Source organism: Pithys albifrons, chromosome 20, assembly GCF_047495875.1.
Source record: "Pithys albifrons albifrons isolate INPA30051 chromosome 20, PitAlb_v1, whole genome shotgun sequence".
Classification (NCBI taxonomy): domain Eukaryota; kingdom Metazoa; phylum Chordata; class Aves; order Passeriformes; family Thamnophilidae; genus Pithys; species Pithys albifrons.
This window is the reverse complement of record NC_092477.1, coordinates 11,248,538-11,274,489: the sequence shown is the minus strand read 5'-3', so window position 1 is coordinate 11,274,489 and position 25,952 is coordinate 11,248,538. Positions and strand designations below refer to the sequence as shown.

The window sequence follows — 25,952 nt, the reverse complement described above, 5'->3', positions numbered from 1 at the left end:
CACATAACATCAGTGTCTCGGTGTGTATGTGTGAGCAGGTTTAAGCTCAGCATTCATTCCAGCCCTGGCCGTGGGTCTGACACCTCCACACAGCAACTCCAGCCTGAACAGGTCTGGCTTTGCCAACACCTCCCTAATTTCCAGGCACACATTTCAGCAGACAACAACAGCAACTGCTTAAAATGCTCACAAGTTTGCAGCATTCCTTGCTCTGGGCCTGGAGGGTTTCTGTGGGGAGCAAACCCTGCTGGTTTTCCCTCTCGGGGAGGGGTCAGTGACCCACGGGAGTGTGGCTGGAATGAATCCTGAATTCCACAGGCTCAGGGACATCCGCCCTAGTTAAGCTTCAGAAAAGTAATGTTACACCTTAGGAAGAGCTGTGCATGCCACACACTGCTGGCAGTGCCAGGTCAGAGTTATCCTACGTGGTACCTAATTATTGGATACACAGGTGACATCAACAAACGTGGAGTCAGTACCTTGCAGTGCCATTTTCCTGGGGCTGCCTCGTGGGAAGTGCTGGGGAGCAAATCACAGTCGTGTACAGTTCATTAAGCCATGATAAAAATATGCAAACTGAAAATCTCTCCAGGCCTCAACAAAGACACTTTTTTTGTGGAGCTTTGCTTAAAACGTGATCCAATTTCCTCCCTCTCCCCAGAGCACCAGAGGAAACTATACCCAAATTCAGTAAGGATTTAATGCATTTACAGTTACTGCAAACAGGATCTGCACTGAAGATCTTCAAATTTAGGGCAAGAAGTGCCTAAAAAACCCCTTTTGCTACACCCAGATGTGGGGATGGAGGTGAGAACCACCAGGAGAGCACATTCACGTGGCCACAGTTTGCTCTGCAGGGGTGGGCACTGCACCCACTGCCCTACCCAGGCAGCACAAACCCCTCCAGGGGTGGGTGTGCCAGGGGGCAGGATCCAGGGGGGGCAGGATCCGGGGGGGGGGGGGGGGGGCAGGATCGGGGGGGGGGGGGGGGGGGGGGGGCAGGATCGGGGGGGGGGGGGGGGGGGGAGACAGGATCCGGGGGGGGGGGGGGGTAGGATCCGGGGGGGGGGGGGCAGGATTCGGGGGGGGGGGGCAGGATTCGAGGGGGGGGGCAGGATTCGGGGGGGGGGGGGGCAGGATTCGGGGGGGGGGGGGGGGGCAGGATCCGGGGGGGGGGCAGGATCCGGGGGGGGGGGGCAGGATCCAGGGGGGGGGGGGGCAGGATCCGGGGGGGGGGGGGGCAGGATCCAGGGGGGGGGGGGGGCAGGATCCAGGGGGGGGGGGGGCAGGATCCAAACGGCAGGATCGGGGGGGGGCAGGATCCAGGGGGGGGGCAGGATCCAGGGGGGGGGGCAGGATCCAGGGGGGGGGGCAGGATCCAGGGGGGGGGGCAGGATCCAGGGGGGGGGGGCAGGATCCGGGGGGGGGGGGGGGCAGGATCCGGGGGGGGGGGGGCAGGATCCAGGGGGCATCCCAAGCCTCAAAGCTCCAGGACTTACAGTGGGATGGAAATACCAGCTGGTATTCCGCGAGTTAATAAAACTGTTATTTATTAGTAAAAGTAGAAAACCAGGAGTTTTTTGGATGAAACACCTGCTATTCTGTGCACAAGACTTTGGGAAAACTGCCCCTGGAGCAGAGGGCACAGGAAGCTGTGGCCCTCCCCAGCTGAGACTGGCTGACAGTGTCGCTGTACATTCGTTTGGTGCGATGCTCATTTCAACAAGTTCCAAAATATATTAAAAGATCCTCAGCCCATGAATGCCAATCCCTAAAAAACAAATATTTTTAACAGTCCTAACTAAAAAAGGATTTCAATAACCACTAAAGTGTTGCTTGGATATGAAGATCAATCTCCAAAAGACAAGTTTGGTTCGAGGAGAGTGAGGAAAGGAATGAGGTCAGGGTTTGGTGACAGAGGCTGAGAGGGGCCAAGGGACAGCCACGAGCTGGGGCAGGAGGGAACCTCACACCTGCCCAGAGGAGGAATGCACTGATGGCTGCTTTAGGAACCATGCAAGGCAATTTTCCAGCTGCATGGACAAGAGAGATGTCCTTGGAATGGAGGAAGGAGCAGCAAACAGGGAAGCAGCGCCGTGATCTGTGTGAGTGTTCCGTGCAATCCCAAAGGAAGACTCCCAAAGGAAGACTCGTGCCACTGCTCACAGGGAGAGAGGGAATGGCAGGAAATCTGGGCTGGCCTGGGGCTTAGCAGGGGTTACCAAGCTGAGCTCACAGGTCAGGACAATCAGAGGCCAAGCTGGAGTAGCCACTGGCCTTTTGTTCCAAATACATCCCTTTGAATACGTCCCCCCTAAAAAGAGTATAAATACGAAGCCCTGAGAACAAACTTCCACATAGTACATTTCTAGTAAAAATATCAGTGTTCTGAGGACAAAATTATAAGTTAGGTACATTTAAATAAATAGCTGGTTGGCTTGCAAGAGTCCTGTCATATCAAAAGGTACAAGATTGTCTCAGTCAATGGGGACTGTAATAAACAGACACTCTTAGTCATCTCCACCCCATCTCCTTCCTGCTCCATCTCTGAGGCTTCCCAATGTTCCCCAAACCACCTGCTGAGAAACTTAACTCTGACATGGCCCTGCTAGCTTGAACCTGAACACCAGAGAGGTCAGGACAGGACCTGAGCCTGCAATCCCTCTCTCCTGGGAGTAGCTGTGCCTCACAAAACCTGGTTTTACTGAACAAGAACCTCCCCCTGTGTTCAGGGATCTCTCCCTGCCCCACAGAGCAGACCCTCCAGCCTCCTCCAGGGAACAGCTGCTCACCAGGCAAAGCTCCTGCCACACACGTTCCTTGTGCCTGGGCACTGCACATTCCTGCTCAGGAATGGTGATACTCCACTTTTTTTGCAGGCTTCCTAAAAACTGGACTAATCCCTGCCTTTGCAGGCACTGTGGACTCACCTTCTGGCTGCATTTCTGTGAAGCAGCAGCAGCACCCCCAGTCCTGCAGTGGTGGGACCCCCAGCCCAAACCAACTCACATCCCACACCCACAACCTCTTGGCCAACTCCTTACGTGTCCCTTTGACCTCAAGGGTGGTTTTTGTTGCTTTAAACCAACTCCTGTGCCTTTCTGCAGACACCACACCCCCTGAGCTCTGCTCTCTCTCAGCAAACTGAGGCTCTCCCAAGCCAAGCAGGGCTCTGTGAAAGCCACCCCAAACCAGGACACACTCTCTCCATCACCTCTGCCATGCAAGTGTTGAGCTCTGGAACAACCAAACCCAGAAATAACCAGGAATTCCCAGCTCCCAAGGATTCCAAAGGTGCAGCATTCCCTCATCCCTGCAGGCTCCCCCTGCAGCTGCTGAGCTTGGGCATTCTCACCTTCTACCACTAAAGAACACCTTGTTTTACTGATGGTTTTGCCCACACTTTCCCAGCAGCTCAGTGGCACTGAGGGCTCCTGCTGACCAAGGGAGGCAGCTCTGCCCACCTTGATCCCCCTGGAAGCTCCACAGCCACTCCACAGTCCCATCATGTGCTGCTGAAATCAAACCCAGCATTTCCCAAGCTATTCTTCAAGGCTCTTCCTTAAGTCTGAACCTCTCCTTATTTCATTCAAACCCCCTCACCAAACTACAAGGTAGTTTTTTCCAACTTTTCCTGCTAAAAATACTCATTAAAAGGAATTTTAACCAGACTCTTGATTGGTAGAGGAGGGCACGTGGCTCTAACATGAAGAGCTTCAAGTAAAACAGTCTTCTGGTATTATTACAGGCAAAAAGCTTCAGGATTAAGCAAAAAAAATAGACAAAATAATCAAAACCTTTCATAACACCACAGCATTCATGAGTAGCTGTGCTGAACTCACTGGGGAGCAGGATCTGGTTCCTGGCTTGAGTTACAGGACAAGGTTATAATTTAATGTCATCTTGTCAGTCTATTCTTAGCATGAACCCACAAAAATGGTTTTACTGCCCAGTTTGAACAGAAGAAGCATCTCCACAAAGCTTGGAATTTCTAGATGTAGAAGTAAATATTTCAGTAGCAAAGTTGTAAAGCTTAAGATGAAATTACAAATGAAAAGGAAAAAAAATCCTGGGATAGTAAGTCAAGATAAAATCTCAGGCTGTTTTGATTTCCCCACCCTTCATATTAATTATGAGAAATTGGCAACTTCAGTGCCTTGACTGCACAACAGCACATGCCAAGGTCAGGCCAAAACTTGTTGTAGGGTTTCAGGTTGCATCTTGCTGTAATTTTGTTTCAAAAAATGCCCCAACTGCACAGAAAAAACCCTCCCACACTTGCAGAGCTGCTCAGGGTTGACAGGACACCGTTGGGCTGTTCAAGGACTGGGCCTCCTCCTGGTTACTCTGCACTTTGCAGAGGCAGAACTTGCCTGTCCTGCCTTTCCCAAGGGGCTGTGAAGCACAAGACAGGGCAGGGATGATGGCAGATGGCACTCATGTCTCAGTAATTTGGAAATAAACCCCATTTTTCAGCAGACTGTTAAAAAGTAACACTGCAGAGCCCAGGAAAACCAGCTGGATGTTCACAGGGAGCTCTGCTCTGAAAAGCTCAGAATTCCTGTCTCAAACCTCAAGTCAGTCTTCTGACAAAACAGGAAAGATCCATCCTGACATTCCTGTATGTCCATGGCAGAAAGGAGCCTAAAGAAACCCCACTCCTAACACAAAGATAACCACTTCAAGCATGCTTTAAATATGTTAAACAAGATAAAAGCCTACGTGGTTCTGCTGCTTTATAGATCAACAATCCCTCCCAGACAAATCAGCTGCTTTTCTGTAAACAGAATAAAAAGCCCACAGAAGTCCCTTTCCAAAACTGTGCACATAAAAATGGGCAAAACCCCCACGATGTGAACAGATCCCTCCTTGCCATGGGATATGCCCAGGAACTGCAGCCAGGTGGGAATTCAAGTCTTGGTGTGGTGAATTCTGCTGAGCAAGAGATGCTGCACCTTTGTGGTACCTGACAGAGAACCCCCTGCAAGGACAGGCCCTGTGGGACTGCAACAACACTAATGCAGCAAATAAATAGGAAAAAGTAATGCTATTTATTAGAATTCCACCTCTGAGTGGTTCTGTTTGAGTTAAACAACTTTGGAGAGAAATGTGCTTGCTCTCCCAATGTTTGGGCTTTTAAAAAGATATTTCCTAAGAATCAATTTTTTTTTAAAAAGAAGTAGTTTTGCCATTTGATCAAGCCATAAATTAATACTGTGGAGATGATTAATCCTATGCCAGTGGTCAGTGACCTTTGTAAACACTAGCCAGGTCCTAGCACAGCTGGCTAGAAAACTACTGTCACAGGCCTTTTCATGTGTCTTTCCTACAATCAGATTCTTGAGTGTTTTCACCAAACCTTTTCCTATTTGTTTGTTTGTTTGTTTGATGTACTTTAAGCCTAATACCTGAAAACATAAACAAGTCTTCAAACCTCTTCCACTAACACTAAATCCACAAGGCAACTCACTCCAGTTGGCCATAACTACAAAAGCTCTGTGAGGGAGCCCCAGCCCAGGCTGTCCCCTTGTCCCTGCCCTTCCAGCTGCCCCTGCCCACATTCCCAAGGATTGAGGGGCAGCAGGAAGGGGCTCAGTGCTCCGGGACTCCCCTCTACGTGCGGTTCAGCGTCTGGAAGATTCGGGAGATCTGTAACATCACAGGCCCAGTCTCGGGGTCGTTCATCCACTGAGTGCTGTTCAAGGGGTTTTCAAGCATATCCTCGAAGGCTGCCAAGAGATGGGAATGCAGCAGTTAGTCCCTGGAATGCCTGGGATGTTTCAGGGGTTACACTCAAAGGCAGTGGGAACAGGACCCACACTCGGTGGGATGACACCTGCGCTCCATGGATGATGCTCCAGCCTGCTGTGCTCTCCTCATTGCTCAGCATTAATTTCACTGCAGACAGTGATTAAATACTCAGCCTGGATTACAGTCCATCCCACAAGCCCTCAAGGACAGGGGGTTGAAGAGCTAAAGCCTCAACAAATGTCCCCAGGCACTTGTCTCCAGGAAGGTGCCACGCAATCCATCCACCTGTGAATGCCCATCTGCTGCCAACGCTCCTACAGACCCCCCCTCCTGCAGCTCCACTCCTCTGACACAACACTTTTCCACATTCCTTGCACCAGCATCCCTTTTTCCCCTGGTACTTCACCCCCATCACCCCTTGCCTGTTCCCTGTGGCTCCTCTGCAGAGGACACAGCCAGCAGCAGCAGCAGCAGCAATGCCAAAGGCTGCACAGAACCAGCACAAGTGTAGCCTCTCAAACCCCCAAATCTCAGAGTTCCAGCTTTTCCAGAGACCCTGGAGCCCCAAGGGAAGCAGCATCTTATTCCTCCTTCCCAGTATCTGGAGAGCAGAGGATGCTGGGGAGGCAGCCAGAGGGGAAAGGCTGAGAGTGCAGGAAAATTACCTTTATTTCTTTAAGAGCATTTTTTCCTTTCTGTCTTTACAAGCCTTGTTGGCTGTTTGTTTTTTCTGCTGCTTAGTTTTATTTTTTCACCCTGCTCCTCGTGTTGAAGGAACCAGGCAGCCACAGGAGCCAAGTTTGAACTATAAGCTGCAAGTCTGGCAGAAAAATGGGCCAGACACTAATTTGTAAACCTTTTGACAGACACTGAGCTGGACTCCTGGACATTTGGAGCCAGTCATTACAGAACAGGACAAAAAAAGCAGCTGCACAGTCACCAGAATGTCAGTGTTGTAAGAGCCTGGCACCAAGGGCAGTGCTCCTTTCCCAGGAGGGCCAGTCACAAAGCTCAGCTGCCATTAGTGGGAGCTGGAAATGCCCAGCACCTCTGAAAGCCTCACCATTAATACCTTGCTCAAGGTCATGCAGCACTGCCTGCAGAAAAGCCCAAAATAAAATACTCATCTCACCTTTCACCACTTGAACTATATTCTTTTACACACACCCAGAAGCTTAAAACTGAAGATTTATCAATACTCTGTAAGAAACTCATTAAATGCAAAACCTCATTATTAAAATCTGTGACAAAAGCAATTTGCAGATGTCTCATCAGGAATATATTCTCTGATGTTCATCCAAGCTCCTATAATGGCATTTCATTTTCTATTTATATTCTGAGCTGCAGTGTGGAACCCTGGTTGGAAGTGAAGAGACCATTTGTTCAGAAGGCAAGAGTGGGAAGGTTCTGCTCCTGAATTATTTAAAGGCTTGCAAACTCTCCTAATCACATTTAAAGCAGCATTTTTAAGAGCTGCCTTGAAGGAGCTGTGCATACAGCCCTTATTTAAGAGCAGTGCCTCAAATAAATCTCAAAGACAAAGACTAAATGCAAAACTTTCTATAAATCACAGAGCCAGTGATTGTTCTGCACTGTCAGAGGGAGAAATTCCCCCCAGATCTGAGGCTCTGTCCCAGCTGGGTCCATGTTGTCCCAGCCCTTGACCATGAGCACACAGCCTTTGTCCCAGAGCTGCAACCCAGGCAAGGGAAGTGTTTTCACATTTTATCTCATTTTGATAGGCAAAGCCTCAGCTCAGCCCCTTGTTTGGATCCTTTTGCACAATTTCTCTGCTGTCTCAGTGACCAGGCCTCCCTCAAAGGAGCTGCACAGCCTTGTTTGTTCTGGGCAATAATCAGAGCTGGAGACAGACATTCCTGATTCCTCCCCTCGTGGCCAAAGGGAGCACACAAAAGGTCTCCTAAATCCACAAAAGCACTGCAGCCAGAGGTTAGGAAAGTTCTCACTTCAGCAAGTGGAATCCTGGGGAATCAGGAGCATTTCTGGGACAGCCCCAAGGTCTGGTCTGGGTTTAGCTGAGTTGAAGCAAACAAACCCCATGGCTGGGAGGGAGGAGCAGGGCCCAGAGTGCACCAACCCCCAGAGGGGCTCTCACCATCCAGGCTCCACCTTTTATTGGTTACTGAACACAGGGATGTGCCTCAGGAAGCCAGGCAGCACTTACCTAGTAGAGTTTTAGGGTTGGTCAGCCCTAACTGTACCACTGGGTTTTCTAAGATGGCTTGGAAGAGAGGGCTGTTGGTGTCAATGCCCTTGTCTAAGTCCTCTGGAGAAGGTTTTCTGTCTCCCAGCAGCCACTCACACTGAAAGAAATCACCAGGCACATTTCAGGAGAATCAAAGTGTCTCAATGCAAAAGTTTGGAAAATGAGGCATTTTACAAATTCTTTTTCCTCTCACAGTGAAAGACTGAGCTGTACATTTCTTTTCACACCAGTTCACTATCCATCTGTACCATCCACCCCAACATCCTCTCTCCAACAGAAGCCAGCACTGGATACTTAGGAGGATATTCCTTGGCTGTCACTGTGTCCACATAATTTTCCTTAACATATCACCCAGCAGGGGACTAATCAGTCTTGGACAACCTTAATATTGTTTGATTCCAGAAACTATGGAAGCATTGCTGCCAAATGGCCTGAATCTCTGCTGGACCATTTATTCCTGTCCTTTAATTAGTCATTAATTAGTGGGAATACCTTTTCCTTTCTCCAGAAAGCACAGACTCTTTTGCAGACTGTGGTGAGGGAGTTTCTTAAAAGCTTTTTGAAAGTCCAGATGTGCTGTGCTGGCCAGATCAGCCTCAGCCCTGAGCAACTCTCAGAATTCCAAACCTTCTGTATTCCAGTTGTGTGTCCCATTTGAAAGAGGCACAGGACACACTGTGCTCATTGAATCTCCAGGAACAGTTGGCTTTATGATAGGGCAAAACATCACCCAATCCAGTGGGGAAAAGCAGCAGCTGAACAGACTTTTAGGGGAGCAGAGAATGGGAACATTTTACTCACAGCTGCGTTTTGCTGGTTGTTGTTTACTCTGAGTGCATCCACCACTTCCTTCTCATCAAATCCCATTTCCATCAGGGCAATGACAGCCTGGAATGACACAGTTTAATTAGTGTAACACTGACATCAGAAATGAGAGCAATCATAACCTTTCACCTTCTGTGCAGGAGGTTTTTTGGGGGCAAAAACTGCGGATTGTTTTCATTTGTAGACCAGTTAGTAATTTTATCAACAAACTTTTCAAATACCCTGTATCAAAAGTGTCTTTACTATGGAAGAAAACTGAATCTTAAGAGTGAAGGTAGTTCCTGTCCTCAACACTGACAGCTGAACACAAGGCAAGTGCACCTGAGGTAGAAGGAAGCACAGGAGAAGCACAAACACCTTATTTTGGAACTCTTCTCCTGTCACAAAGCTCTTGTTCACATTAGAGCAACCTCTGTGCACATTTGTGGTTCTATTCACCCCATTTCGTTTCACTTCTGGGTTTATTAAGCTGCTGGTGAGTGTGAAGCTTTTAGACAAGACTGTTTCATTGTTCAGAAATCATACCCAGGCCATCAAATGCACCTGAAGCTTTTAACCCAAATCTGAAGAACAGCCAGTGGTAAAACCCAAATGTCAGATGTCAAAGAGCCCCTCCTGGTGAGCTCCCAGTGTGACAACACCACATTGTCACTGCAGCCAGGCCTGTGTTCTGAAACAAGGGCAACTTCTGCCTTTGCTGCAAGACCTCATTCTGCTGTGGATACTTTTCCTTGCCCCCTAAATTCAGTCACACCTTTCTGACCTTTTCATAGAATCCCAGAATGGTTTGGGTTGGAAGAGATCTTCAAGACCACCCAGTTCCAACCCCACCAGGGGAAGGGAAGCCTCCACTAGTCCAGGTTACTCAGAGCCCCATCCAGCCTGGCCTGTTGCCAGCCAAAGGACCTACTCCTGTCCTGCCACCCTTCCCTCCCAGACAGCAGCCAAAAAGGCAGTGCCAGGAGTCTCACTTCAGTCCTCTCAGTGAGTTTTGAGGAGCAGAGTAACAGTGTCACTCCTCCAGATCCTGCTATCCCAGACAGCAATGCATCCCTGAGTAACATCCCTCCAGCTCTGAACACTCTGCACCTGCAGAATCCCTGAATTCAAACACTCCCTAAACACTTCCACTGAAACTCTGCCAAGCCAGCACAACCCCCACGCCCCCAGATGGCCCATTTCAGTCACCCACTGGCCATTTCTCTGCCCCTTTGGTGCCTGCAGCCCCCCAGCCCCGAGGGACACAGGGCACGTACCCGCGGGTCGGGTCGGAACTCTCTTTTCCTCCGGATCTTCTTGAATATCTCAGTCAGCTCATCCTTGGCCTCCTCCCCACCCTCTTCTGAACTGGGACCTGCAGCTGCCTCAGCAGAGGAGGCTCCAGCTTCAGCTGTGGCTTCTGCAGGAGTCTGACCTGGCAGGGGAGCATCCACTGAAGGGTCATCTGCGTGTTCTATCAACCACTCCATGGCCTGGGTCACGGACATGCTGGAGAACAAGCGGAACACCGGGATGAGGAACCCTGCAGAGCTACAGCACAGCTCCACATGCATTTATTCTCCTGGTATATTGACTTGCAGGTTAATTAGTACCTGAAAGGTCCTAAATAATGTTTTGGAGCATATGTTGGAGCACATTCATTCCCTGCACAGTCAGGGCACCACAATCTTCTCCAAGCCAAGAACACAGAGGAACCAAGTCCAGCTGGGACAGCTGCAACCCAGGGTTTAAAGAGGCATTTCTGAGGGAGTCACCCTGCTCTGCACATCATCTGCTGTGTGTCACAACAGACAAGCACTGACTCTTTGCAACTGTCAACAAAACTGCCAATAAAGCACATTCCAAATTTACATGGAAACATCTCAGATGGGAAGAGCTTTGGAGCTTAGAGATCTCTCTCTGACACCCACCCAGTGACCAAGGAGGGCCATTAACACAAGAAAAAAGATGAAAAACGTTATAAATGCACAGTATGACTTGAGCCAGAGCAAAATTCAACAGGGACAACTGCACTTGGAAATGTCCCACTGGGAAATCCCTCCACTGTGACTTCAGAAGAGACCTGTGATCCCTCAGTGACAGTCACTTGCTGTGCAGTGAACACGCACCAAGTGAAACGTAACTTCATGTGACACAGGGATTGTTACAAGTTCAGGAAGGGAAAACCTTTGCCTGTTTGCTTTTCAGTTACAACATGAAAGCTGGAGGACAGCAGGAGAGTCTTCCTGAGACACTGGAAAAGAGTGCCTGGAGTATGTTGTGGACTCTCTAGCATTAAATTTTCAAGAATGGCCTAACAAACCCCTCTCAGGAGTGAGGCAGCACAGCTTGACTGCTCTCAGGGCATGACAAGAACTATTTTCCTGTAGTTGCTATCAGGACTTCACAATATTCCCGGAATGTTTTTGAAGGCCAGCACAAGGCATGTTTCTACAGCTGAAAGCCCAAGGTGGATGGAAGTTTGCTTTTTCCTCTGTCAAATCTGACTTGTGAAGCAGAAGGAAATGTAAGAGTTGGAAATAGTGCCAGCCTGGCAGTCCTGTGACCCCCAGACCTCCCAGAGCATCCCAGCACTGCCTCCCCTCCCTGTGCCACCTGCACTCTGCCTGAGGCAGCACAGTTCTGAGTTCATGCTTTTCCCAGCCTAAATTGAGGTGACCCATATAAGGAAACTCCAGGAAAAATGCAGATTGTTTCCTCCACGCATCTGCAGTGATTTACTTACTGGTTGAGGCGGAGAGCTTTGACAGCTCTGCTCTCAGGGAAGCCCATCTCGGTGAGCTGCCGCAGAGCTACTTCATCCACTCTGTCCTCCTCATCCTCATCCAGCATGGCTGCACACACAGACACAACAATGTCAGCCTGACTGCCAGCTCAAACAAAGTCCAGTGTCAATGCAATGCCATGTGTTAAGGTCAAGCCCCATTCTCTCTTCCATCCCTTCTTTTGTTCCTGCCCCCAGTTTGCCACCTCATCGTTTAATTTGCTGCTCTCAGCTCGGGCTGGCTCAGAGAGATTCCAGGACAAAGACTTTGCCCAGATGTGTTCAAGATCTCAAACAAAAGGCAGTTACTCACATATGATCATGGGATTTCCACATAATTAAATAGATGAGGTTCACTAAAGACCTATTAATCTTTTATCTACAAATTAAGCTGGATCTGGTTGTACCAGGAGGAGCATTTCCCACCACCCGAATCAAGAGCCACAGTTTCTCTTCATTTTACTACCACCCTGTGCATTTTCAACTATTCTTTACCATCCCTACTAAGAATTTGAAAATGGAACTTCTCATCCTTCCCAAAGGGACCTTAAAAATCCACAAGTTTTGGACAATCTATACCCTCAAGGTGAAACTTTTGCCACAAAGTTTGCAGCAGCTTTGCTGCCACATCAACATCTGAACTTCCCTCTTGTGCTCTGGAAGCAAATTCCCAGGATTGAACCAGTAACTAGAAAGATATTTTCATACCATTTGCCTTCTTAAAGAGTTCAACTGCATCTGGGTTCAGTGCTAACAACTTCTGTGCAACTTCTATGAGGGACACCAAGATCTTCCGGAGCTCAGTCTGGAACTGCAAGAAAGGAAACTGTCAAACATTTAGACAGGGAGTTACCAAACATCCCAGAACTTAATGCACCTATTGTTGTATCACAGCAGCAGTCTGGCACAGAAAGTGGCTTTTTTAGGGGTTTATTGTCATTGTTTGGTCTCTCAAGAAGCCTGGGCCCTTCCTGTGAAGTGCTACATGGAGGTGAAACCTCCTGGGCAGAGTCCCTTTTATTTCCACCTCATGGGCAGTGGCCAAGGAAGAGAAAAAAGCCACTGCAAACACCTGACCTACTGAAACCTGAAGAAATAAACCCCCCAATTTCACATTGCCAGGTCTTGAACATGTTCTGAGGCTTCACCATAAGTAAAACACTTAAAATAATATAGAAATAATAAAATCCTAAAATGAAAATATAAAAATCATTCTATGATTCTGTATCATAATCTAGAACAGTGTTGTATTACATTAAATCATAGAATGGAATCACAGAACTGATTGGGTTGGAAAAGACCTCCGAGATCATCAAGTCCAACCCTTGATCCAACCCCACTGTGATCACCAGCCCAGGGCACAAAGTGCCCTGGGCTGGTGATCACAGTAGGGTTGGATCAAGACATGGTGGATTCTCACTCAGTGCCACATCCATAGAATCACAGAATGGATTGGGTTGGAAAAGACCTCTGAGATCATCAAGTCCAACTCTTGGTCCAACTCCAGTCCCTTTACCAGATCATGGCACTCAGTGCCACGGCCAAGCTCAGCTGAAAAACCTCCAGGGATGAGGAATCCACCCCCTCTCTGGGCAGCCCATTCCAATCCCTGAGCACTCTCTCTGCAAAGAATTTTTTTCTGCTCTCCAACTTCAATTTCCCCTGGCAGAGCTTGAGCCCATCGTGCCCCCTTGTCCTATTGCTGAGTGCCTGGGATATCACGGGTTGTGCCTAAATCTCAATTTAATAATTTTAATATATATTATAGATTTGAATTTTAATTACAGAGCAGGAGGAACTGCATTTATGAGTAGAAGGCAAGGCTGCACAGGGCAGGGGGCTGCCTGGGGGCCAGGGGGAGCCAGGGGGGCAGGACTTACATCCCTCATGCTGTGATGGGCCACGGATCGGTCGGCGCTGCGGGAGGGCAGGTTGGCAGTGGCTTTGAGAATGGCATCCTTGTCAGGGGCCTTCTGCTCCTGCTTCCTCTGCAGGGAGAAAAACAGGAGCAGGTTTCATAACCCATCAGCCACAGGACAGAAAACACAGCAGTTCCAGACTCTCCACCAGGGCATCAAGCAGAGCTGTGGGAACTTCAGTACCAGGGATTAATAGCCCCAGAGTCGTTCTGCAGCCACAGAGCTCAGCTGGGCCTCTTGGCTGCCCCACTTTCTGTCCTTACACCTATTTCTGTTCTCTGAACAGGCAGGGAAATGCCAGCACAAAGAGAGTGATGTATCACACAGGTCTCAGTGCCCAGGAACATGTTCTGCTCCCCAGGTCCTGTTCACAGACAGGAAACACTTCACTGCTTGTCCCTGGGAGAGCTGCTCTGCCTGCCAGGATCATGCAGGGAATTTACAGCACAAAACAAAGCAGGGTGCAACTATAAATATTCCCAAGTCCTGTAACTTGTGCTCCTACAGTGACACTCTGCACAGCAAGACCATACTGAGGAGAGAGATGTACACAATCCCTGCAGGAAGGGATGGACAGGCCCCAATCCCTGCAGGAAGGGATGCACAGGCACCAATCCCTGCAGGAAGGGATGCACAGACACACCAATCCCTGCAGGGAGGGATGCACAGACACACCAATCCCTGCAGGAAGGGATGCACAGACACACCAACTCCTGCAGGAAGGGATGCACAGACACACCAACTCCTGCAGGAAGGGATGGACAGGCACACCAATCCCTGCAGGAAGGGATGCACAGACACACCAACTCCTGCAGGAAGGGATGCACAGACACACCAACTCCTGCAGGAAGGGATGCACAGACACACCAACTCCTGCAGGAAGGGATGCACAGACACACCAATCCCTGCAGGAAGGGATGCACAGACACACCAATCCCTGTAGGAAGGGATGCACAGACACACCAATCCCTGCAGGAAGGGATGCACAGACACACCAATCCCTGCAGGAAGGGATGGACAGACACCAATCCCTGCAGGAAGGGATGGACAGGCACCAATCCCTGCAGGAAGGGATGGACAGACACCAATCCCTGCAGGAAGGGATGGACAGACACCAATCCCTGCAGGAAGGGATGGACAGGCACCAATCCCTGCAGGAAGGGATGCACAGACACACCAATCCCTGCAGGAAGGGATGGACAGACACCAATCCCTGCAGGAAGGGATGGACAGACACACCAATCCCTGCAGGAAGGGATGGACAGACACCAATCCCTGCAGGAAGGGATGGACAGGCACCAATCCCTCACCAATCCCTGCAGGAAGTGATGCACAGACACACCAATCCCTGCAGGAAGGGATGCACAGACACACCAATCCCTGCAGGAAGGGATGCACAGACACACCAACTCCTGCAGGAAGGGATGCACAGACACACCAATCCCTGCAGGAAGGGATGCACAGAGTGTAGCTGCATGTCTTATTTTAAGGCAAATGTTCTCAGAATGACAGTTAAAAATGTAGAATCAGCTTCCTCCAAGTTTGTAAGAAATATGAAGTACTTTCCCTAGAATGTAATGGCAGCATTTACCCCTATAAGCAAAAAGAGTACACCATAATAACCCTTCCACATATCATCAATAGGGCTTGATGAAAACTGCCAAGCTGAGAAGTGTTTCAAGCTCACCTTCTCCTCTGCAGACACATCTGCCATTTTGGGGAGTGGAGGTGGAGCACGTTTCTTGATCAAAAGCAACACATCTGCAAAGAGAATGACAATACATCAGAGAGGATGTGAGAACAGCTCCTCTAAGATATTTCACAAATTCAGCTGTTCCTGGAGGTGAATTTTGTATTAATCCCACTGTAGCATCAGGCCTTCTTCACACTAAAACCTGGGTGGCTTCACACAATTCCTTAGTGCAAAGAGAATTCAAAACTTGGTCCAGGATTAGTTACACTTTGGGGAAGTGGTTTCTTCTCCTCACACACCACCCTTAAAGGAAGGGTATTACAGGTTCCAGATGTCTTCTACATAATGGGCACACAATAATAAGAAAAAAATCCACACAGTCAGTGCCTGCACTGAGAAGGAAGCAGCAGAGACAGGCACAGATGGTTTTGGTCTAAGCTGGGGGATTCCAAGAGCAGCAGGGCAAGCTCCAAGCACTTCCAGGACCAGGCTGCAGCTCCCATTTGTGTGTGAAAGGCAGGAGTGATTCCATCCTACAGCAGGGAATGACTTGCCAACCAGGCAAGTCTCAGGGCAAGCGAGTCTTCAGTCTCACATCACCTGGCACAAGCTCTCTTTGGGCTTTTAAGACTCATATTCTCCCTTTGAAGGCAGCCTTTTTGTAGGGATCATGTGATGTTTTATGCATTTGCAGCACCTCATTATTACCACAGCCCTTCTGAGGGAGGAGATGCAGCCACTGGTGAGAGCCCAGGCCAGGCTGAGGCTCCGGCCAGGCCTGACTGACCTGCAGGTTTCAGCCCCACTGCACCAAGCAGGGACAAAGCAAACAAACCAGGCTTTGCACAACAAGTTTGCTGGTCTGGCTCAGCACAGAACAGGCAAGAGCAGCAGCTGGGAGGGCTGCTCACCCTCCTGGTGCAGCTGGTCAGACGTGAGAGGAGCGCCGTGCTGGCAGCCCGGGGCACTCAGCTGTCCCTGAGATCCCTGTCCCTGCCAGGCAGGACCAGGGAGGGCACAGCACACACTGAGGACCAGGGAGGGCACAGCACACACTGCAGAGGGAAAGGAGTGGAGGGGCAGTCACCTGACAGCTTGCTGAGACTGTACAGCTCGTGCTGCTTGGCTGTGCAAACTGCAATCCAACACTCTGCAGGAGCCTGGAAATAACATCCCCTCAGCAGGAACAGGCCCAGGATGGCACTTCCCAGCTCCTGTCAGTGACAGGTGACACTGCCAAGGAAGGCAAACCATGGCAGCAGTTCCCAGGAAAAGCAGGAACTCTGCTCCTGCAGAGCTTCTGGTTCAGACAGGGTTTCAGCCCTGCACTTTTCTGTGCCACAGCCCTGACCTCCAAACTGAGGGTTTGCCTCAAGCTGCCTGCTAAAAACTGACCCAGCTCTCACCTTCAGGTCTTTGGTTTCCCATTTCAAGGCCAGGAGCAAACACACACCCCACAAACTCCACTGCAGTCAGTGAGACCACAGTGCAATGGATTTTGACCTGTTTGCAGAGGACAATGAGACCTGAACTTCCCTCAGAATCCCCCTCCTGCTTCACCTGCACACCTCAAGACACCCCCAAAGTGGCTCCTGAAGGACCCAGCCATGGGAACTGTCCTTGAATAATTCTGAAGGATAAATGCTGGCCTGGAGGCTTAAAAAATTACTTTAAAAGAAGATAAAATAATACATTTAACTTACTGACTCAATGACCACTCTTAATTCCTTTTCAACTCTTACAGGGAAGAGAGAAGAAAAGGAAACTGCTCCAAGTGCTTTGTCTGGAGGGATAAAAAGGTCTTTTTTCTGTATTTTCTGCCACCTTATTTAGCTTCCTAGGTCAAAGCAGGGAGCAGATACTAAAAATGCTCCTGTTTGGAACATGCCAAATGAAACACAACCTCCTCCTTCCAGACTGACAGCATCAAACCCCAGACAGTCTTACCTCTGTCTTGGATATTTTCCTCCAACACTGTTTTTGTGTCTGTCAGCACCTTCTCAGAAGTAGCGTGGATCAGCTTGTGATGTGTCACAGTTTTGGGATCCTCCAGGCTCCCAGGTACACACTGCAGAGGACAACAAACACTGAAGATCAGAAGACAGAAATCAGGCTCCTGCATCAATCCCTTGGCACTCAAGATTCCCCACATACAAACTGGGCATCATTTCCTGGCTTCTTAACATCTAAAGCCAGAGGTCAGTGCACAGAATGTGTTTTATTCCAGAAACTGAGGTTTGATTTGTGCCTGTGTGGGTGGATTTAGACTTTATCACTACAGAACATCCCTGCCACACTGACCTCTAAGTCCTTGGGTCTTGGAGATTGGGAGCAAAGCAAGGATGCTCCAGGACCCACAGCTTAGTTAATTGTGAGCAGGTCACTGAGCCCCCTCAGTGCTGGTGAGCAGCAATCAGTGTCACACCCCCAGAGTGCAAACCCACACAGAGCAGCTGGTGTGTTACAGGAGGGAAGCTTGGAATGCTGCAGTGTGTTCTCTGTGGTGTCCCAACAGGAGGGACTCCCTGTTTTACCTGCCAATTGTTATTTACACACACTGTCAGTAAACAAGGCCCTGCCAGCCCTGATTGGGGTTCTCTGACCTTATCTGGGCAGTTTCTGCACCTTGTTTGGGGCTGAAAGCAGCAGATTTGGCTGCTGGAGCCCTGAGTTCCTCCTCAACACAAGTTACATTCACAGCTCTTCTTCCCAACCCCAAATAAACAACATAGAGTTGGTATTTCACACATGGATGTTGTCCCCAATTCCTTTTTGCAATTCCAAGTCTATGTCAATGACTCCCCAGGAAATCAGGTTCAAATCCTGAAAAAGGAGTGCACACACAGGCCCTGAGTTGCCTCCTCCTCACACCAGAGTGGCTCCAGATCCACACAGAGATTTCAGAACAATTATTACATCAGTGCATCTGGAGGCTTCTAATTTGTTGGAGTGGAAAAAGAAAGCAAAGTGGTTGCAATTCCAGAAAGGCAAAATTAAAACTACCAACCTACCAAGCCCATGAAATTACTGCTGCTGTTCTTACCACAAACCAGGACACTCAATCCTGACCTCACCTGCTCTGCTGACTGAAAACAGCTTTTAATGACACTTGTAAATGTTCCTGCCAAGCCCCTTTCCCCAGGTTTGCTGAAGAACATGCTCAGCCCTGGTGTAGCAGAGCCATTCCCAGAAATCCCACTGAAATCAGCCCTTATTTGATGGAGAATTTAGTCCTGCTCATCCCCAGCCTCCTTCAAAGGAATCATTTTAGCCCAACATCACCTTTTGTGCTGAGTGCAAGGCATGGAAAACTCTGCTCTTTTTCCAAACAAAACACACTTGTTTTCAGCAGGTTCCAGTTCCTCACCTGAACCTGAGCCCAGCTCTGATCCCTCACTCAGATTGAGGGGGAATGTCTGAGTCCTGCTTTGTCTAACAGGAGCTTCTTGGGAATTGAGTGCTGAACCAAGGCCAAGGAACACATTAACAAGTGGGAGAACTGAACTGGATCTGATAAGGGACCCAAAATGCCTCAGAATCCATCAGTGGAACATCCCTGCAAACAGCTCCTGCCCCAGAGCCTGAGAGGCAGAGCCCACAGGGCAGAACTCAGAAAGGGGAACTGGGAGGTGTGTTTGGGGTGGGACACACAGAACTATCACCCCTTGTGCCCAGCACATGTAAAGGAGCCAATCACAGCATTACACTGCCCACAGAACAAATGGGGGCAATAATAATCAGAAAATAAGGTAAAAGCTGAAGTTCTGTGGACAACAATTCCTATTTCCTGTTCCCCCAACCACTTTATTGATAATTGCAGAGAATAATAAGACATATTTGGGCACTGCACGGGCCACATTTGGGCACCCCCTGTGCCATATTTGGGCACTCCCTATGCCATATTTGGGCACTCCACGTGCCACATTTGGGCACTACATGTTTCACATTTGGGCACTCCCTGTGCCATATTTGGGCACTACTTTGCCACATTTAGGCACTCCCTATGCCACATTTGGGCACTCCCTTTGCCACATTTGGGCACTACTTTGCCATATTTGGGCACCACATTTGGGCACCCCATGTGCCATATTTGGGCACCACATGTGCCACATTTGGGCACCACATGTGCCACATTTGGGCACCCCCTGTGCCATATTTGGGCACTCCCTGTGCCATATTTGGGCACCACATTTGGGCACTCCACATGCCACATTTGGGCACTCCCTATGCCATATTTGGGCACTCCCTATGCCATATTTGGGCACCACATGTGCCACATTTGGGCACTCCCTGTGCCTTATTTGGGCACTCCCTGTGCCACATTTGGGCACTCCCTGTGCCACATTTGGGCACCACATTTGGGCACTCCCTGTGCCACATTTGGGCACTCCCTGTGTCCAAGAGGCTGCTGAGTGAAACACTTGGCTTATCTTCCCATTTCACATGCCCTGGAAACAGGAAAGGCAGAAGAGGCAGAGCTCTCCAAGCTCTCAGCAGCCCTTTTTAACCCTGGAACCACAGCAGGCTCTGCCAGGCAGGTGAGACACCTTTGCTACAGGTGCCTGAGCAACTGCTGAAATCCAAAGCCAAACACTGATTGCAAAGCTTGGAGTCCTGAGAAACCACAAGGCTTTGTTTGTTTTTAAATAAGAAAAAGCTTTTGTTTTAGTTTGTTTTGAATAACAGAAACATTTGAAAACAGCACTGACACTCCCTACTGCTAAACTTGGGTGGCCTGAACCATCTGTTTAACAAACACAATTACGGTGTTACAGGTGAGAGAGAAAAGTAGTGGGAGGGTTTTTTCCTTTAATAACAGGAACCCCCAAAACATCAAATTCAGGGGAAATAAAGACATCAAGAGTGGCACTCCAGAGGCCAGCAAGCATTGGAATGTTATGGAGGGAAAACTGACCCTTTCCTAGTTCAAACCTGTTACAAATATCTCCCTCTGCTTCCTCAAAGAACGAGGGCAAAGACTCCAGGGAACATCTTCAGCATCTCACAAGAAGTGGCTGCCCAAGTTCTCTCAAGGTGCTGTCAACATTCAGTGCAACAAACCCATCATCAGGAGTCGTGATTTTTTCATGGCTATTTTCTCCCTCCATAAAATTATCTGTTATCCATAATGGTTATGCAAAGGAGCACAAGGAGCACAAAGCAGGAGAGAGAATAAATCAAATATCACACCCAGTTATCAACTGTCTTCTGCCCCGACTCGCAGGGCAAGGCAAGCATCTCTTAATTAAAGTTCCTGATAATTAAAGGCCTTTCAGCCCTGCACATGTGAATGTCACCATCATCCCAGCCTGCTTTGGTGGGTTTTGCACCTTTCTGCTTAAGCCTCTCAGCTGGAGGGGGCCAGGAGGGGAGCAGGGGGCTCTGTGGGGCTCTGTGCCCACAGCAGGACAGCCCCATTTTCTCCCAGGATCAGGGAATCACACACAGGGTTGGCTTGGAAGGACCTTCAGGATCATCCAGTTCCACCTCCTGCCATGGGCAGGGACACCTTCCCCTATCCCAGGTTGCTCCAAGCCCTGTCCTGGCCTTGGACACTCCCAGGGCTGGGGCAGCCACAGCTGCTCTGCCCAGCCTGTGCCAGGGCCTGCCCACCCTCCCAGGGAACAATTCCATCCCAATATCCCATCTAACCCCACTCTCTGTCAGTTTGAAGCCCTTTCCCTTGTCCTGCCACTCCAGGCCCTTGTAAATTGTTTTTCTCCACCGTTTCTTGTAGTTCCTTCAGGTCCTGGAAGGCCACAATTGGGTCACCCCAAAGCTTCTCTTGTCCAGGTTGAACAATCCCAACTCTCCCAGCCTTTCCTTGCAGGAGAGTTTCTCCATCCCTCTGACCATCCTGGTGGCTCCTCTGTGTCCTCCTCATGCTGGGACCCCACAGGAGGCAGCACTGCAGGTGGGTCTCTGGGCAGAGCAGAGGGGCACAATCCCTGCTGACCCTTCTCATCCCTAAATCCCAAAGGATTCGGGTCCAAAACCCAAAAGGATTCGGGTCCAAAACCCAAAAGGATTCGGGTCCAAGATCCCAAAGGATTCGGGTCCAAGATCCCAAAGGATTCGGGTCCAAGATCCCAAAGGATTCGGGTCCAAAACCCAAAAGGATTCGGGTCCAAGATCCCAAAGGATTCGGGTCCAAAACCCAAAAGGATTCGGGTCCAAAACCCAAAAGGATTCGGGTCCAAGATCCCAAAGGATTCGGGTCCAAGATCCCAAAGGATTCGGGTCCAAAATCCCAAAGGATTCGGGGCCAAGATCCAAAAGGATTCGGGGCCAAGATCCAAAAGGATTCGGGGCCAAGATCCAAAAGGATTCGGGGCCAAGATCCAAAAGGATTCGGGGCCAAGATCCAAAAGGATTCGGGGCCAAGATCCAAAAGGATTCGGGGCCAAGATCCAAAAGGATTCGGGTCCAAAACCCAAAAGGATTCGGGTCCAAAACCCAAAAGGATTCTGGTCCAAAATCCAAAAGGATTCTGGTCCAAAATCCAAAAGGATTCTGGTCCAAAATCCAAAAGGATTCTGGTCCAAAATCCAAAAGGATTCTGGTCCAAAATCCAAAAGGATTCTGGTCCAAAATCCAAAAGGATTCTGGTCCAAAATCCAAAAGGATTCTGGTCCAAAATCCAAAAGGATTCTGGTCCAAAATCCAAAAGGATTTACATCCAAAATCCAAAAGGATTTACATCCAAAATCCAAAAGGATTTACATCCAAAATCCAAAAGGATTCTGGTCCCACAAGGACTGTGTGCCCAGAGAACCAGGGTGTGCTGTGCCCTGTGGTTTCCAGGGCTCTGAGCTGAAAGGAACCAAGCAGGGCCGAGGCCACCAGGGCTGCTGGGCACCCTTATCCATCCAGAAAACAAACCCATTAACCTTCCAAATGGGAGGGAAGGAATTATGTATTACAGGGAACTTCCATTGCACTTGTTTTATGTGGAAAAAAAAAGTCTTTGCAAGACTGTGAAGGTAAAAAAGCCAATTAGTAAATTGTGCTCTCAGAGGTGGGAGCTGAGGCCACTCCAAAGTTTCATGTCCCTCAGGAGGAATCCCAGCAGGATTCAGGATCCAGGGCTGCAGCTGCCAGGGCTGTGCTGGCTCCTGAGCCCAGGGCAGTCCTGGCCATGGGTGCCCAAACTCACCTGCTGCTCTTGTCAATCAGGGCAGGAAAAAACTCCTGGCAGAGCTTCCAAAGCCAGTCCAGGGGCTCTGGAACCCCCTGGGCACCACAAAGGGCAGTGCTGGGTGGGCAGGGGGGGCACAGAGAACACCACAAAGGGCAGTGCTGGGTGGGCAGGGGGGGCACAGAGAACACCACAAAGAGAATCATAGAATGGATTGGGTTGGAAAAGACCTCCGAGATCATCAAGTCCAACCCTTGATCCAACCCTACTGTGATCACCAGCCCAGGGCACTGAGTGCCCTGGGCTGGTGATCACAGTAGGGTTGGATCAAGATGTGGTGGATTCTCACTCAGTGCCACATCCACAGAATGGATTGGGTTGGAAAAGCCCTCTGAGATCATCAAGTCCAACCCTTGGTCCAACTCCAGTCCCTTTACCAGATCATGGCACTCAGTGCCACGGCCAAGCTCAGCTGAAAAACCTCCAGGGAAGGGGAATCCACCCCCTCTCTGGGCAGCCCATTCCAATCCCTGAGCACTCTCTCTGCAAAGAATTTCTTTCTGATCTCCAACTTCAATTTCCCCTGGCAGAGCTTGAGCCCATCGTGCCCCCTTGTCCTATTGCTGAGTGCCTGGGAGAAGAGACCAACCCCCACCTGGCCAGAACTTCCCTTCAGGCAGTTCCAGACAGTGCTGAGGTCACCTCTGAGCCTCCTCTTCTCCAGGCTGAACATCCCCAGCTCCCTCAGCCTCTCCCCACAGCACTTGTGCTCCAGTCCCTTCTCCAGCCTCGTTGCTCTTCTCAGTTGGGTTGGGAGAGACCTCTGAGATCATCAAGTCCAACCCTTGATCCAACCCCACTGTGATCACTCTGGCACTCTGTGCCCTGGGCTGGTGATCACAGTGGGGTTGGATCAAGACATGTTGGATTCTCTGTCCCTGGAGGTGTTTCAGAGGACACTCAGAGCCACCTCCAGTCCCTTCTCCAGCCTCGTTGCTCTTCTCAGTTGGGTTGGAAGAGACCTCTGAGATCATCAAGTCCATCCCTTGATCCAACCCCACTGTGATCCCAGAGTGCCCTGGGCTGGTGATCCCAGTGGGGTTGGATCAAGACCTGATGGATTCTCTGTCCCTGGAGGTGTTTCAGAGGACACTCAGAGCCACCTCCAGTCCCTTCTCCAGCCTCGTTGCTCTTCTCTGGCCTTGCTCCACCAGTGCTGGGTGGGCAGAGGGCACAGAGAGCCCCTGCCCTTCCACGGGCTCTGTCTCTGCCACGTTTCCTCTTCCAAGCAGTTCACCCTTGGGCCACTTCCATGAAGCCCTCAATGCTTGGAGCACAGAGAAAGAGCATTTTGATCTCCCCCAAACACACTCCAGTCCCTCCTGTGCCCACACAGGGTGAGGCTGCACCAGGATTTTCACAAACCAGGGAATTTCTCCCCCCCAGCCACCACTTTCCTTCTTTGTTCTTGCACAGACCCAGGTCAGGCTGTGACTCCAGAGGGGGAATCAGCAGGACCAGCTCACCCCACCAGCTCCCTGTGGGCTCTGACCCTGCTGCAAAACACCCCCCAGCTGCTGCAAAGGGGTTTCCACCCCAATCCTCCTTTTCCAACACACAGAACTCCCCAAATGGGTGTTTTCTTTCCATATGGAACAATCCCACACAGCTCCAGAGAGGGGGAACTGACACAGCAAACCAGGACAGGAAACCACCTGTTTGCTTAAACTTCTTTTTTCCCTTCCCTTTTAAAAGTCATTTACAGAGTGTTGGAAAAATCAGTTTTCTTTACATGGGACTTTCCCTGATTTCCAGCCTTTCCCTTGATCCCTGATTTCCAGCCTTTCCTTTCAATCCCTGATTTCCAGCCTTCCCCTCAATCCCTGATTTCCAGCCTTCCCCTCGATCCCTGATTTCCAGCCTTTCCCTCGATCCCTGATTTCCAGCCTTTCCCTCGATCCCTGATTTCCAGCCTTTCCCCTCGATCCCTGATTTCCAGCCTTTCCTTTCAATCCCTGATTTCCAGCCTTTCCCTCGATCCCTGATTTCCAGCCTTTCCTTCAATCCCTGATTTCCAGCCTTTCCCTCGATCCCTGATTTCCAGCCTTTCCTTCAATCCCTGATTTCCAGCCTTTCCTTTCAATCCCTGATTTCCAGCCTTTCCCTCAATCCCCGATTTCCAACCTTTTCCTTTATCCCTGATTTCTAACCTTTCTTTTGGTCTCTGATTTCCAGCCTTCCCCTCGATCCCTGACTTCCAGCCCTTCTCTCAATCCCTGATTTCCAGCCTTTCCCTCGATCCCTGATTTCCAGCCCTTCTCTCAATCTCCTGATTTCCAGCTTTCCCCTCGATCCCTGATTTCCAGCCTTCCCCTCAATCCCTGACTTCCAGCCCTCGATCCCCGAATTCCAGCCTTTCCCTCGGTTTCCAGCCCTTCTCCCAGTCCCTGATTTCCAGCCTTTCCCCCGACCCCCATTTCCAGCCGCAGCTCCCCGGGCGCTCTCCCCGCTCCCACCGCCCCCATTCCCGGTCCCTCCCCGGTCCTTACGTGCTTCAGGCACCGCTCCTTGAGCTTCTCCACGGTGGTGTCCTCGGGCACCTCCTCCAGCCACTCGGCGCCCTCCATGGTGCACACATGGACCCTCAGCACCTTCCCCGCGAAGATCTTCTCCTCCTGCACGAACATCTCCGCCGGTGCCGCCGCTCCGGGCCCCGCCGGCGCCTCACCAGGCCCGGGGCAGCTCCGCGCGGTGCCGCCCGCCCATGAAGGAGCCTCGGGGGCGGTGTCGGTGTCGGTGGCCGCGGCCGGGCTGTCCCCGCCGAGCGCGCTGTCCCCGCCGGTGTCACCGCCCGGGCCTCACCGCCCCTCCGGGGACACGGCGCCGGCCGGAAGCGGAAGTGCGACGCCGCGCGGGGCATGCCGGGAAGTGTAGTCTTACCCCCTTGGGCAACCGCGGGAGGGACGGGTGAGAACCCTCCAACACTGGGGCGGGCAGCTCAGTTTGCCGTATTTAACACACCGCTAATAAGCATTTAATAACGCCTGATAACATTCGGTGGCGTTTAAAGACGTTTAACGATGTGTAACACCGTTTACTGAGGGCGGCGGGTGAGGCGAGGCCGCCGCGGTGCATGGCGGGCCCCGGCGGCGCGGGGCATGCTGGGAAGTGTAGTCCGCGGCCATGATGGGGCCCGGGGGGCTCTGCGGCCGCACGGGCAGCGCTGGGAGGTCTCGGACACTCCGTGGGCACCGGGAGGGCCAGAAAGGACCGGGGGGACCGGGGAGGGGACCGAGGGGACCGGGAGAGGCTGCGGAGGGCCCGGCAGTTCCCCCCGCCGCCGTCAGGCGGGGCCCGCGAGCCGCCGCTCCCCGTGGGATGCCCTTCCCGCCGATCCCCTCTTATTTACCTTTATTATTACGATTTCTACCTGTCTTGTCATTTATTACAGTCGTTACCCCCGAGCTGCGCCGCCCTCGTTGCGTTCAGGGTTCGCAGGGGCCGCAGAGCGGAGTTTCCCCAGGTTTAAATTCCCTGTTTATTTAAATCCAAAGCAATAAAAGCGCCCGCGGGTTCGCTGTCCTGTTTCCCACTGTGGAATTCCCAGGGAGGCATTTGGAGGCTCCGAACGAGAA

At 50.6% G+C, this 25,952-nt stretch overlaps 1 protein-coding gene across 2 annotated transcripts; it reads right to left on the bottom strand.

Annotated features, from left to right (window-relative positions):
• Positions 1-1,436: 1,436 nt before the first annotated feature.
• Positions 1,437-25,197, bottom strand: UBAC1 (UBA domain containing 1). Of its 2 annotated transcripts, none has more exons than XM_071574469.1 (10): positions 24,867-25,197; positions 17,127-17,247; positions 15,174-15,247; positions 13,448-13,555; positions 12,276-12,393; positions 11,529-11,637; positions 10,060-10,291; positions 8,780-8,866; positions 7,937-8,075; positions 1,437-5,729 (listed from the first exon to the last, which is right to left on the bottom strand). In XM_071574469.1, the coding sequence occupies exons 1-10, from the start codon at positions 25,002-25,004 to the stop codon at positions 5,614-5,616; spliced, it is 1,242 nt and encodes a 413-aa protein (XP_071430570.1). In that variant the 5' UTR covers positions 25,005-25,197; the 3' UTR covers positions 1,437-5,613. The 2 variants fall into 2 exon arrangements, with proteins under 2 accessions (XP_071430570.1, XP_071430571.1); XM_071574470.1 differs by having other exon boundaries at positions 12,276-12,378.
• Positions 25,198-25,952: the final 755 nt, after the last annotated feature.

Excerpts from the sequence above, each read along its gene's own strand:
- UBAC1 (XM_071574469.1), bottom strand. The coding sequence starts at position 25,004 with ATGTTCGTGCAGGAGGAGAAGATCTTCGCGGGGAAGGTGCTGAGGGTC. Across the intron at positions 11,638-12,275 it reads ACTCTTTAAGAAGGCAAATG|CCATGCTGGATGAGGATGAG; the intron begins GTATGAAAATAT and ends CTGTGTGTGCAG. Across the intron at positions 8,076-8,779 it reads ACAACCAGCAAAACGCAGCT|TGTGAGTGGCTGCTGGGAGA; the intron begins GTGAGTAAAATG and ends GATTTCTTTCAG.